Here is a 14,272-nt window from a genome sequence, read left to right as displayed (position 1 = left end):
AAAATCGCAATGATTTTTTTCAATTATAACCTCAAATTGGAACCATTTTTTTCCTAATGTGAATAATGGAGTCGGAATTCTATTTATTTGTAAATAACTTAATAAGAGACCTACGAAAGCTATTGTTTATTGTAAATGTCAATATAATAAGAGTCTAGACGTTAAAAAATAAAAGTTAGCTACACATTTTTTTGGTTTAATAACCACATTTAGAAGTATTTGTTTGAAAATAGAAGCAGCTTTTGTTAATCAAAAACACATACATCTGAAAGCCTACACCCGTCACGAATACGTATTATTATCTTAACAACTAATTAACGAAAATATCCCGAAAAAACTTTAATCATAATAAGGAAAATTAATAATACAAAAGAACAAACTAGGTAAAATATTAGGATGTACACCAAAGAACAACCTACATTTTCTAGTCTAAAAAATTAACAAAATTATCTCGAAATTTACAAATTTTCATTTTATTCTAAATCAATAGAGCCTAAGTCTTGTATATACTAAGACAATTGCTCTTCTCTCTTACCAAAAAAAAAAAACTATTCAATTACTCATTAAAACTTCTAAATTATTGTCAAAAAAAAATATAATTAAACAAAATCAAGTTAACCATGGCCACTCTTGCTAGGAAAAGTAGAGGAAGACAAAAGGTCGCCTTGAAACGCATGGAAAAGAAGAGCAATAGGTTGGTTACATTCTCTAAGCGTCGGGGAGGCGTGTTTAAGAAAGCGAGCGAGTTGTGCACCCTTTTGCGGTGTGCAAGCTTTATGCATAGTTTTCTCCCCTGCAAAGAAGACCTTTGCTTTTGGCCATCCGATCCCTCGGTGGAGGCCATTATCAACCGATTCTTGCTTGAGGATAACAATTTGCCTCAAGATAATGGAGTCTCTACAAAACCTTTTCAAAATGAGACTCTCTTGAGATCCAATAAGGAGGTGACACTCCTCAAGGATCAAATCGACGTTGAAAAGAAGCGTGGTGAAGAACTCCTTAAAGAGAGGAGATTAATGAGCGAAGAGGCTCAAAAATTCTTAGCTCCGGCTGAAACATTTACCTTATCGGAACTTAAACAAATTCAAGCAATACTAATTGCTTTGAAAAATAATGTACTTACACACGGTCATAATCTAGTTAAGGCTCAACCAAATCTGAACCTTACCCCGAACCCAAGGCCATCGATATTACATAGCCAAAACTTATTAGAACAAAATCCATTCTTGAACCGACCAAACATGTTGGTAGGATAATATTATACCCCTAATCCTACCCTTGTCCACGGCCACACCCCTCCGACTTTCGGAGACCCATCTCTTATCACTCCCATGGCAATGATCCCGACTCCCATGAGTAATCTCATGAATGCGGGATTCACTAATTCAAACATACCACCATCTTTTCAAGAACCTACTAACCTTATCTCGGGCTCATTTGACGGCCAAAAGAACATGCTAACACACATGGGATGGAATAATCCTATACGAGGACATACATTCACAAGCTTGTTAACAGGCGAGGGAAGCTCAAATTCTCCCGCTCCTCCCATCAATCCTCAAGGCGGGTACATGGGAAGCGACCCTATACCACGTGATTACCAGACATTCCAAAACTTGTTAATTTCAACCCCTCCCTTAAATCCTCAAGGCGGGTACATGGGAAACAACCCTATACCAGGTGATTACCAGACTTTCAGAAACTTGTTAATGGGTGAGGGCAGCTCAAACCCTTCCTTTCCTCCTTTTATTTCTCAAGACGGGTTTGGTTTTTATCCCGGATTTGGTCCAGGGATGAACTAGTTTGTTGTACTTTTTAATTTTATTTTTTAAAATAATTTGAAATTTCCATTTCTCCTATATATTACAAATCCACTTTGTCACCTAAACGTGTATTCATAATCACGAAATTCATATTCTTATGCAATTGCTACTTCATCTTTTCCAATCAATTCACCTAGTTCAATCACATTCTCCATCTAACAAGTGCATATGATTTTTCAGTAGACAATTATATGAACTTATTATATAACTTTACGCAAACAAAATTATGTAAAATCATATCAAATCCCCTAATCACATGTTACTAGTATAGACACATTATAAATCATTCATCCTGCAACGTCATTATTCATCATAGACACATTATAAATCATTCATCCTGCAACGTCATTATTCATCATATATTATCATATATGAACTACTTCCTTTTTCCACCACATCATTCATCATTCTCATGTACTTTTAAACCAATTCAAAACACATTGTAAACCAACTATCATGCAATTCATGCATTCAATCAACGACAAATATAATCATATCATCATTATTCTTCACTACACATCTCACATCCTCCACATGCATGCATCCATCGATTCATACAACACCTTACTATATAGATACACAACACAGAAGGTAAACACATAGCGATCCCGACTCATAACCCATGTGACCGGTTCAAAATTGTAGGGCGAGTTTCGCGACTTTAGGACGTCTCCCAAGCCTTTGCATTAGCTCCTACAACTTCTTCTCCGGGTTCATTTTAATTGACTCCCTATGTTCATTAGATTCATTGGTTACAGGTTTCAGGATCGTCTCTCTGATACCACTTTATGACACCCCCATACTCCAAGTGCCTTACCAGGACCACTCAGGTATAGAAATGTTACCATCTCGGTTTCCCGAGGCAATGATAATCAAATGACAATAACGAAACATTATTTAAATTGTATAAAGGTTAAAGTGATTACAGTCCAAATCCAAACTGATAAAAGTATAATACGTGTTCTAAAAAAGTCTAATAACTAAACAACAATGTCTGACAACAGCAGAAGACTCTTCTAACTGCAAGTCACGACTCGTCCCAACTAGCCCGTAAGCACCATATCAAACCTGCTCAACAACTGCTCACCATCCCCGAATGGATCACCACAGTTTTACAAAACAAAGACGGGGTCAGTACTAATCACACAATTATATAATCACAATAAGACTGAAATCAACACAGCTCAATCGTTACATCAACCCGAACTCCATCACCAACTCCTCAATACTGACTACACACTAAAGTGTGTAGCCCTGCCAGAGTACCCATCGCAATAGGTTACTCCTCGCCGCCAGTGGGGGACCGCAGCCGTTCCCACCTAAGCCCCGCTCATCTCCGTCGAGCGATAAACCCAAATTCATTAATGTGCACATCCCTTCTGTGGCGGGTTCCACAGAAGGCGAATAATGGGCGTAAAGCCACTCCCGCAAGTGACTCCTCTCAGCCAAGGACGTACCCCGAAGAACACAGACAGATACAATCAACAACAATCAACAATAACCAAATCCAACAACCGTCACAATACGAATATGATACTTTACAACAATCACAATCAACAACAAACCACATTATGTGACTAATACTGAGTAGGGAAACCTTACCTGGAATGTAGACACAAGCAGACGATCTCAACAGCTGTCTCAAAACCTCTCTTCTACGAACCCTCTTTCTACACATACATTCATACAAATACTACCTTAATCATACAATCATAAAACCCCAAAAATCCCCAAATCTACCTAATTAGGGTTTTAACCAAACTCAATGAAACAATATAAAAATGGTACAAGGATCTTACCTATAACACAACGGTCTCAACGGCGTAAAGAACTTAACGATCCGATGACTCTAGCCATTAGGATTTGCCAACAACGCGACGAGAGAGAACTACGTAACTTCTTTTTCTTTTGAAAGGTTTAGAGAGGTGAAAAGTGATTCAAGAAAATGACAGAAGCCTTTTATACTAATCTCGCGTTATTAGCAAAACCCGTCAAAAAAAAACCCGTAAAACACACTTACTCGATCGAGTAAGGCACTTACTCGATCGAGTGCCCCCTACTCGATCGAGTACCCAACTTACTCGATCGAGTACCCTACGGGCAGACTACTGTTTTGCGTTAAAAACTACTTACTCGACAGAGTAAGCCCCACTCAATAGAGTACCCATAGACTCATAAAACCGTAGTATTACAATAACGGTCCCGTGTTTCTATTTAAAAACGGTAATTGCATTGTTTGACCGTTATTGAAGGTCTTATTTGGTGTAGTGACAAGAATAAAATAAAAAAAATATTTTCCCGTCATTTTTGTACCTCGTGTTCCATTTTTTAACCACTTCAACAATTTTTTTTCATTTTTCTCTACTTCTGTAAATTACTTTAAAAATAAGTTTAATAATATGTGACCTTTTAAAAAAAAAATCAAAAGTATCCAATTTTTAAGTAAATAAAATGTTATTCATGAAATCGTGCGCGAAAATGACAATTAAAAAATAGAAAATGAAAACTAATATTAATATTTTAAAATTAGATTTGGCGCCAAGACAAACTTTCAATTATAAACATGTTTTCAAGAGGAATATTCATTTTTCGAGTTGGCGCGCCAATGCTCGAAATTCAGTTTTTTACCTTTCATGGCTTGGTGCCAACTTTGAAAATTCAAATTTCAGTTTTTGAAGCACACATACGTCTTATCAGGATAATTAAATGTGAAAACAAGATATTTTATTACTCAAAATGTAAATTTATATTTCACAGTACTGTTTTAATGTGTTTGGAATACAATTATTTACCGAAACAAACAAATAATCGATAAAAGTATTTGTTCCTCCTCATATATTAACAATTACATTATCTCTGTAGACACCGAAGTTTTATATATTTTATTATTTATTTATTATATGACATCTAGGATATTTAATTTGGAGATAATTATCAATAATCATTGTGATAATATCTTAGATATTTTTAAAATCTTTATCTTGCCCTCTAAGCCAGCTACAACTATAAATATAACTATTGGTTTAGGGTTAGAAAGAGCAGATGGATTAAGTCAAATGACTTCGTCTTGCTACTAAAAAATTGTAGGCAGGATAAAATAAGTCAAAAAAAGATCATCTCCTTATGAGATTTAGTCGATAAGACCCTCGCAACACTATCAAAACCTTAAATCCCTTAGAGATGGAATCAAGATAGTTACGGAAATTGTAACCTTCAATCTTTCAATAATAAAAAGCTTTGTGCCTCTTTATTTATTATGGAAGGTTCGATTTTTATGGTTTACAAATTCGCACGCCTAGTGGGACCATCTCTATTGCTCATCTCTTTCTCCATATAAAAAACCGTCAAAGTTTGTTTCAATGGCTTCAATGGAGAATTCCGCCAAAAAGATAAAGGTCGTGACATTCAAATCTGGTGACGAAATATCTACGGCCCTTGATGACAACTTTGGTGATCTACTCATTGACTCAAGTAAAGAGCCCTTGGCGACGCAAATCAACATTATCGTTTCCGTGATGGTGATTGGAGTAATCTCAACCGAAGAAAGAATTGGCAAAAATGAAGTTGGCCATTGAAGAACTTCAGAAGGATAGCCAAGGAAAAAATGTTCCACTCGTCGCACTTAAAAGAAAGTTGGAGAAATGATCGATAAACGAGATTTCCGACGACAGTGCAAAATCGAAGTATTATGATGAAAACATCGCGCACGATGATGATGCTGCCAGCTTATAAATCGACTCTCCTTCTGCCGAACAAATCCAGGAGATGATCGAAGGGCTTGTCAAGTCTAAATTTGGTGGAATACCAAATGACAATCACATTTACATGAAGCCGTATATAAGACGAGTTGATGAACTCAAAATGCCTTTTGGATATAAGCCACCAAAGTTCCAGCAGTTTAATGGAAAAGGCAATCCAAAGTAGCACATCGCTCAATTCGTTGAAACATCTAGCAACGCGGGTAAAGAGGACGACCTTTTGGTGAAGAAATTCGTTCGTAGTCTCAAAGAAAGGGCGTTCGACTGGTGCGCCGACTTGGGTCATGAACTCAACGACAGTTGGGAACAAATGGAAGCAGAATTTCTCAACCACTTTTACAGCGCCCGTCGCGTGGTTAGCATGGTCGAGTATCTAGTTAACATGCACCAAGCAAAAAGAAGGAAAGATCGTCATTGATTTCATAAACCATTGGCGTGCATTAAGCTTAGAATGCAAGGATCGCCTCTCCGAAGTTTCAGCAGTGGAGATGTGCATCCAAGGCATGAACTTGGACTTGGTTTATATTCTTCAAGAATTAAACCAAGAATATATCAAGAATTGGCACGCTTAGTGGGACAATTGTCGCTCTTCATCTCCATTCTCCAAGCGTCAAGTTTAGTAGCAAGTTTCGAGACAAAGTTGCAACCGACATCAAGTCTCTACAACCAGTTTCGAGGGGGCATTTGTAGACACCAAAAATTTATATATTTATTTATTTATTTATTATATGACATCTAGGATATTTAGTAATAATTATTAATAATCATTGTGATAATATCTTAGATATTTTAAAAATCTTTATATTGCCCTCTAAGCTAGCTACAACTGTAAATATAACTATTGATTTTAGGGTTTGGGAGAGCAGATGGATTAAGTCAAATGACTTCGTCTTCCTACTACCAAATTATAGGTAGGATGGAATAAGTAAAAAAAGACCACATCATCTTTCTACGAGATTAAGTCGATAAGACCCTCGCAACTCTTTCAAAACCATAAATCCCTTAAAGATGGAAACAAGAGAGTTACGGAAATTTTAACCTTTAATCTTTCAATTATAATACTCTTGTTTTGCGTATTATTATTGTGCCACTTTATTTATTATTGTAGGTTCAATTTTTATGGTTTACACTCACCTTAAAATCTCTAACTATGAACTAAAAGGATCATGCAAAAAACTCTTTCGATACTAAACGTTACATTCTCAAATTACTTCTGACTAGAATGCTCTACACAACTTTCCAAGACGATTTATTAACAATCCTTGATACTAAATACCACATTTCATCAGTTTGCCGTCTCATTTTAACATCGGTAATCAACCAATAACACGATATAACATTGTTTAATGAACCAAAATCGCATTCTAACGTCTTTAATACATTGGAAATAAAACTATCGCATCATCTTTTAAAATAAGCCTAATTAAGGTTGTTATGTCATCAAATGTATGCCACCACCTTGATCAGTGAATAAAAACGCCAATTAGTCAAATAATCGGAAAAAATTAACCCCTTAATGAATTGAGAAGCGAAAAAATTTCGACTTGGCCCATTCGTGTGTCATACACAAACTAGCATTTGCCAAATCGTATAAATTACACGAATTAGTCTTGGGTCACATGACTTACAGCTGATGTCACTTTCACGGGTAAAGTGTACGTAATATCAATATGGTCTAATTGGTAATTAACTAAGTATTAAATTTAAAACAATAAATATCCAATAAAATCAAATTTCATCAATATCCATATACCAAATTATTATTTAAGATGAGTGTATTCGTCTTAATTTTAAGACGGTTCACATAGTATATAAGACAAAAGCAGAATATATAAGAGAAAATAATAGATTTGTCTTATATATTTAAGTATGATGATATTTCATTTGTTATAAAGTTAAGACAAATACTTTTGTCATAAAGGAGACTAAGTGTATGCCTTAAGAGTTCATGTACATGTTCATTTATAGTTAAAAATCACAATCATGCTCTCTTACCTATCATGTATTTTGGGTTGGTGAAATCGGAAAATAACATGGATTTATTATTTGTATATTTGAGACGAATAATGGAAAATCGGAATATACATACAATACAGCCGCGATTTTAATTAAAAATCACAATTCCGATAGATAATCCCTTGGAATCTTGAAGCCATGATTTCTTTCAATTTTAACGCCAATTCGGAACCAATATTTTCAACATGAATATTGTATTGTTGTCAGAATCCAGTGATTTTATTTTTTAATTAACTTAATTAAAAACGGTCTCTTAGAAAAGCTAGTATTTTCGTAAACAACAATATTATAAGAGTCTAACAATTTAAACAAAAAAGTTAGTTGTATCTCCACATTTTTTTTTTACGTTTAATTTAATAACTGCATTTAGAAGCTTTTTGTTTGAAAATAGGAGCGACCATTGTGTTGCTAAAAAAACATGATATAAAATCGGGACATATATAACAACCGCATGCACTTACAAATTTGATTTTCGCAACTTCTATAATAATATAAGTGACACAACCTACACCCGAGCTCGTATAATTTTTCACCAATACGTGTTATTATCCTAACAACGAAATAATGAAAATATACAAAAATGAAATAATTATATTAAGGAAAGTAATACAAAAGAACATAAAAGGAAAAAAAATTAGAGGGTACAGCAAAACAACAGCCACATGATCCTTTTAGTTCATAGTTAGAGATTTTAAGGCGAATGTAAACCATAAAAATTGAACCTGTAATAATAAATAAATAGGCACAAAAATAATACGCAAAATAAGAGTTTTATTATTGAAAGATTGAAGGTTAAAATTTCCGTAACTCTCTTGTTTTCATCTCTAAGGGATTTAAGGTTTTGATAGTGTTGCGAGGGTGTTATCGACTTAATCTCGTAGAAAGATGATGTGGTCCTCTTTTTTACATATTCCATCCTACCTACAATATGATAGTAGGGAGACGAAGTTATTTGACTTAATCCATCTGCTCTCCCTAACCTAAAACCAATAGTTATATTTATAGTTGTAGTTGGCTTAGAGGGCAATTTAATATAAAGATTTTTAAAATATCTAATATATTATCACAATGATTATTGATAATTATTACTAAATATCCTAGATGTCATATAATAAATAAATACAAAAATATATAAAATTTGACTGGTTGTAGAGACTTGATGTAAGTTGCAACTTTGTCCTGAAACGTGCTACTAAACTTGACCCTTGGAGAATGGAGACGAAGAGCAAAAATTGTCCCATCGAGCATGCCAATTCTTGAAATGTCCTTGGTTTAATTTTTTGAAGAATATAAACCAAGTCCAAGTTCATGCCTTGGATGCACATCTCCACTGCTGAAACTTCGGAGAGGCGATCCTTGCATTCTAAGCTTAGTGAACGCCAATGGTTTATGAAATCAATGACGAGCTCTCCTTCTTTTTGCTTGGTGCTTGTTAACTAGATACTCGACCATGCTAACCACGCGACGGGTGCTGTAAAAGCTGTTGAGAAATTCTGCTTTCATTTGTTCCCAACTGTCGTGGAATTCATGACCCAAGTCGGCGCACCAGTCGAACGCCCTTTCTTTGAGACTACGAACGAATTTCTTCACCAAAAGGTCGTCCTCTCTACTCGCGTTGCTAGATGTTTCAACGAATTGAGCGATGTGCTGCTTTGGATTGCCTTTTCCATTAAACTGCTGGAACTTTGGTGGCTTATATCCAAGAGGCGTTTTGAGTTCATCAACTCGTCTTATATACGGCTTCATGTAAATGTGATTGTCATTTGGTATTCCACCAAATTTAGACTTGACACGCCCTTCGATCATCTGCTAGATTTGTTCGGCGGAAAGAGAGTCCATTTATAAGCTGGCAGCATCATCATCGAGCGCGAATTTTTCATCAATATGCTTCGATTTTTCACTGTCGTCGGAATTCTCATCGATCGATCGTTTCTCCAACTTTCTTTTAAGTGCGGCTAGTGGAACATTTTTTCTTGACTTAAAATTAGATGAATACTTATTAATTAAGGTTGAAAATCGAATACATTAACTCATGAAGCGACCCCAAACACGTGGTAGAAAAACTGGAGGAAAAAAAACAAGACTGGGTACGGCTTCCCAAACCGCTCAAATTAAAGTGTATAATACACGGTTTTCTGGATTTCAGGGTAATGAAACAAAATGTCTGTATATAAAGTAGACACACAAATTTTGAGAATTAACAGAGGTCATTTGAGTAGATCTGGTAAACGGGTCAAACGAGTCGGTTTCAGGTCGGGTTAATTTTGGGTCGGTTTATTTCGGGTTTGTAGAGTACATGTCATTCGGATTTGGGTCGGGTCGGGCCGTTTCGGGTTCGGGTTAGCTATTATTAAGTTATTTGTGGATAATAATCAATTTGCAACTAAACATTCGGGTCGGGTTCTTCGGATCCGGCCATGTTTGGGTCTTGAGTTCGGTTGTTGGGGTCGGGTCAATTTTGCTATGGAGGATGTCGATAAGCGATAAACGAGTCTCGGACGAAAATTAGGTATTCATTAAAAAAAATGAATACTTCTTAATTCGGATTAAAATCGAATATGGTAACTCATAGACCTTGCAAATTGGGTTAACGGGTCGGGTTCGAGTTGGCCTATTTCGGGTTTCTCAAATTTTCGGGTTAGATCGGGTCTTGCCGGGTTATTTTGGATTCCGGGTCAGTTTCGGATGAAGCGGGTCGGGTTATTTTGGGTCGGGTCATTTTCGGGTCAATGATTAAGAGAGAAAAAGGCATTTCAAGTCTTTTGGGGTCAATTAGAGTTATATTTTGTTGGGTCATTTTTGGGTTGAGTGGTTTCAGGTCAGGCATTTCGGGTCAGATCTGTTACGGGTCCATTAAATCTCGAGTCATTTTGGGTCGGGTTGGGTTAATTCGGGTTTCAGGTGTCATTCAGGTGCGGCAGTTCGGATCGATTTCGGGTTTCAGGTCAACATTTTCGGGTCGGGTAAATCCGGTCGGGTTGATTTTGCCAGGTCTACTCATAAAGCGACCTCTCAGACATTGAATAAAAACTCGGAGAAAAAGAAACATGACCCGATACGACCATCCAAGCGGCTCAAATTGAAGTGTATAATTTATATTACATGGTTTTCCAGATTTTAGGGTCCCGGAACAAAAATCTCCGTAAATCGTAAGGATGGTTTCTTGGGTCACATAAAGCAGCCACACAAATTTTGAGAAACATTTGAACACATTTGAGGGTGCCAGTACGTGATAATTGTTCGGACAAAAATCAGGTAATCCGTAAAACTAGACCTGGCCAAAGCAACCCGACCCGATTGATCCGACCAGAAAAGACTGACCCGAGACCTGAACTGGCCCGAATTACATCACCCGAATGTGACCCGAAAACCCGAATTGACCCGACCCGACCCGAGCTTTTTTCACCCGTAACTCACCCGATCCGAAAATGACCCGATCGAAACCACCAAACCCGAAAATGACCCGACAAAATATAATTCTAATTGAACCGAAAAGACTTGAAATGGCTATTTCTCTATTATTCATTGACCCGAAAATGACCTGACCTACTTGACCCGAAACAGACCCGACCAACAAATCTGAAACCCGAAATGACCCGTCCCAACCCGAATTAACCCGAAATCAATGAGAGACTTGAATTGGCCCGACCCCTTGACCCATTTTGCCTTGTCTACTTAAAGCTAGATGGATTCTTTTTAATAAAGGTTGAAAATTGAATACGGTAAATCGATAACTCATGAAAACACCCTGACACGAGGTAAACTAATTGGGAGGAAAACAAACATGATCCGGTACGACCTCCCAAACCGCTCAAATTTAAATGTATAATACACAGCTATTGGGATTTCAGGGACCTGGAACAATAATATCTGTAAATCATCCATAATGTTCCTCGGATCAAATAAAACTGTTACACAAATTCTGAGAAGCAATATAGGACATTTTAGTGTGCCGGTAAACTAGTCTCTCGCGAAAATCAGATACTCCTTAAAAATAGATGAACACTTGTTATTTAGGGTTGAAATCGAATACGGTAACTTATGAAGCTACCCCTAAGGCCCAGACATGTGGTACAAAACTGGGCGAAAAAGAAACATGACCTGATACCACTAGACCTGGCAAAAGCAACCCGACCCGATTGACCCGACCCGAAAAAGCTGACCCGAGACCCGAAGTGACCCGAACTACATCACCCGAATGTGACCCGAAAACCCGAATTGACCCGACCCGACCCGAACATGACCCGAGCTTCCTTGACCCGTACTGGCCCGACCCGAAAATGACCCGATCCAGAACCACTAAACCCGAAAATGACCGATAAAATAATACTCTAATTGAACCGAAAAGACTTGAAATGACTATTTCTCTATTATTCATTGACCCGAAAATGACCCGACCCAAAATGACCCGACCCGCTTGACCCGAAACAGACCCGACAACAAACCCGAAATAGACCCGAAACCCGAAAAGACCCGTCCCGACCCGAATTAACCCGAACTCAACGAGAAACCCGAATTGACCCGACCCGAATTGGCCCGACCCGAACCCGACCCGTTGACCCGTTTTGCCAGGTCTAGATACCACTAATACACGATTTTCTGGATTTCAGGGTCCCATAACGAAAAATGTCTTTAATCATATGGGCGGTTCATCATTTCGGATAAAGTAGCCACACAAATTTTTAAAAACAACAGAGGACATTTGAGGGTGCCGGTAAACTAGTCTCTCATGAAAAATGGGTACTCCTTAAAAATAGATAAATACTTGTTATTTAAGACTGAAATCGAATACGATAGCTCATAAATCAACCTCCAACACGTGGTAGAAAGTTAGGAGAAAAAAGAAACATAACGGTTACGACTAGGCCTGGCAAAAGCGACCCGACTCGATTGACCCTGCTCATAATGGCTGACTCGAGATCCGAAATTGACCCGAACTACATCACCAGAATGTAACTCGAAAACCAGAATTGACCCGACTTGACCCGTACATGATTCGAGCTTCATTAAACCGTAACTGACCCAACCCAAAAGTGACCCGATCTAAAACCATCCAACCCGAAAATGACCCAACAAAAAAAAAGTCTAATTGAACCTTAATGACTTCAAATCACTTTTCCTCTCCTAATCATTGACCCGAAAATGACCATACACGAAATTACCAGACCCGCTTGACGAGAAATCGACCCGGCCAACAAACCTGAAACAGACCAGAAAACCGAAATGACCTTGCCCGACCCGAATTAACCCAAAATCACTGGAAGACCTAAACTGACTTGAGCCGACCCAAACTGGCGCGACCCAAACCCGAACCGGTTGATCCGTTTGCCAGGTCTAGGTACGACTACAAAACGACTCAAATTTATGTTTATAAAACACGGCTTTCGGGAATTCAGGGATCCAGAAAAAAAAATGTTCGTAAATCATACGGATAGTTTTCTCATGTCAGATAAAGCATCCCCACAAATTTTGAAAAGTAACAGAAGACATTTGAGGGTGTCGGTACATGATAAACGAGTCTCGGACGAAAATCGGAAACTCTTTAATTAAAATAGATGAATACTTGTTATTTAGAGATGAAATCGAATACGTTAACTCATGAAACGACTCCTGACACGTGATAGAAAATTTGGGAGGTAACAAAACATGACCTGTTACGACTTTCAAATGGCTCAAATTTAAATCTATAATACACGGTTTTTGGGATTTCAGGATCATGAAACAAAAATGTCTGTAAATCATACGGACGGTTCCTTAGGTCAAATAAAGTAGGCACACAACATTTGAGAAGCAACAGAGGACATTTGAGGGAACCGGTACGCGGTAAACCAGTCTCGGACGAAAATCGGGTATTTCTTAAAAATAGATGAATATTTCTTAATTAGGGTTTAAAATCAAATACGGTAACTCATGAAACGGCCCCTAACACATGGTAGTAAAACTTGGTGGAAAATAAGCATTACCCGTTATGACTTCCAAACGGATCAAATTTTAGTGTATAATACACGGTTTTCGGGATTTTAGGTTCCCGGAACAAAAATGTCCGTAAGGGATGATTTCTCGGGTCAGATAAAGCAACTACATAAATTTTGAGAAGCAATAGAGGACATTTGAGGGTGCGGGTACACGATAAACGAGTCTCGGACGAAAATCGGGTATTCCTTAAAAATAGATCAATACTTGTTGTTTAAGACTGAAAAACGAATACGGTAACTCATGAATTGCCCAGACACGTGGTAGAAAAATAAACATGACCCGGTACGACCTCTTAAATGGCTCCAATTTATGTGTATATAATACAGTTTTTTCGGGATTTCAGGGTCGGAAATAACATGTATGTAAATCCTACGGATGGTTCATCCGGTCAGATAAAGCAACCACACTAATTTCGGGAAGTAACAGAGGACATTTATTTGAAGGTGCTGGTACGCGATAAACGAATCTCGGACTGTAACAACCCCATTTATCCAGGAGTCTTTAGCAAGGTATTCCCAGATAAATATAATTGTTATCATCTTGGTTGCCCGAGGTAGTAAATAACAATGATAACAATATAAAGGTACTTAAAGTAAATAACTTAAGTAATAACTTAAGTGGCATTTATTACAATTCAACCTGTCTTAAATAAATGTAAGACTAATACAATATAAATTAAACATTTAAATGTTAAGTCTG

General features: G+C 37.3%; 1 protein-coding gene across 1 annotated transcript; it reads left to right on the top strand.

Annotated features, from left to right (window-relative positions):
- The first annotated feature begins 620 nt into the window (after positions 1-620).
- LOC141649911 (agamous-like MADS-box protein AGL62) lies at positions 621-1,256 on the top strand. Its single transcript, XM_074458579.1, has one exon. The coding sequence runs from the start codon at positions 621-623 to the stop codon at positions 1,254-1,256; it is 636 nt and encodes a 211-aa protein (XP_074314680.1).
- Positions 1,257-14,272: the final 13,016 nt, after the last annotated feature.

Source organism: Silene latifolia, chromosome 3, assembly GCF_048544455.1.
Source record: "Silene latifolia isolate original U9 population chromosome 3, ASM4854445v1, whole genome shotgun sequence".
In the NCBI taxonomy this organism is placed as follows: domain Eukaryota; kingdom Viridiplantae; phylum Streptophyta; class Magnoliopsida; order Caryophyllales; family Caryophyllaceae; genus Silene; species Silene latifolia.
This window is presented reverse-complemented; position numbering and strand designations above follow the sequence as displayed.

Bases quoted from the DNA above. Each gene is read 5' to 3' on its own strand.
- LOC141649911 (XM_074458579.1), top strand. From the start codon at position 621: ATGGCCACTCTTGCTAGGAAAAGTAGAGGAAGACAAAAGGTCGCCTTG.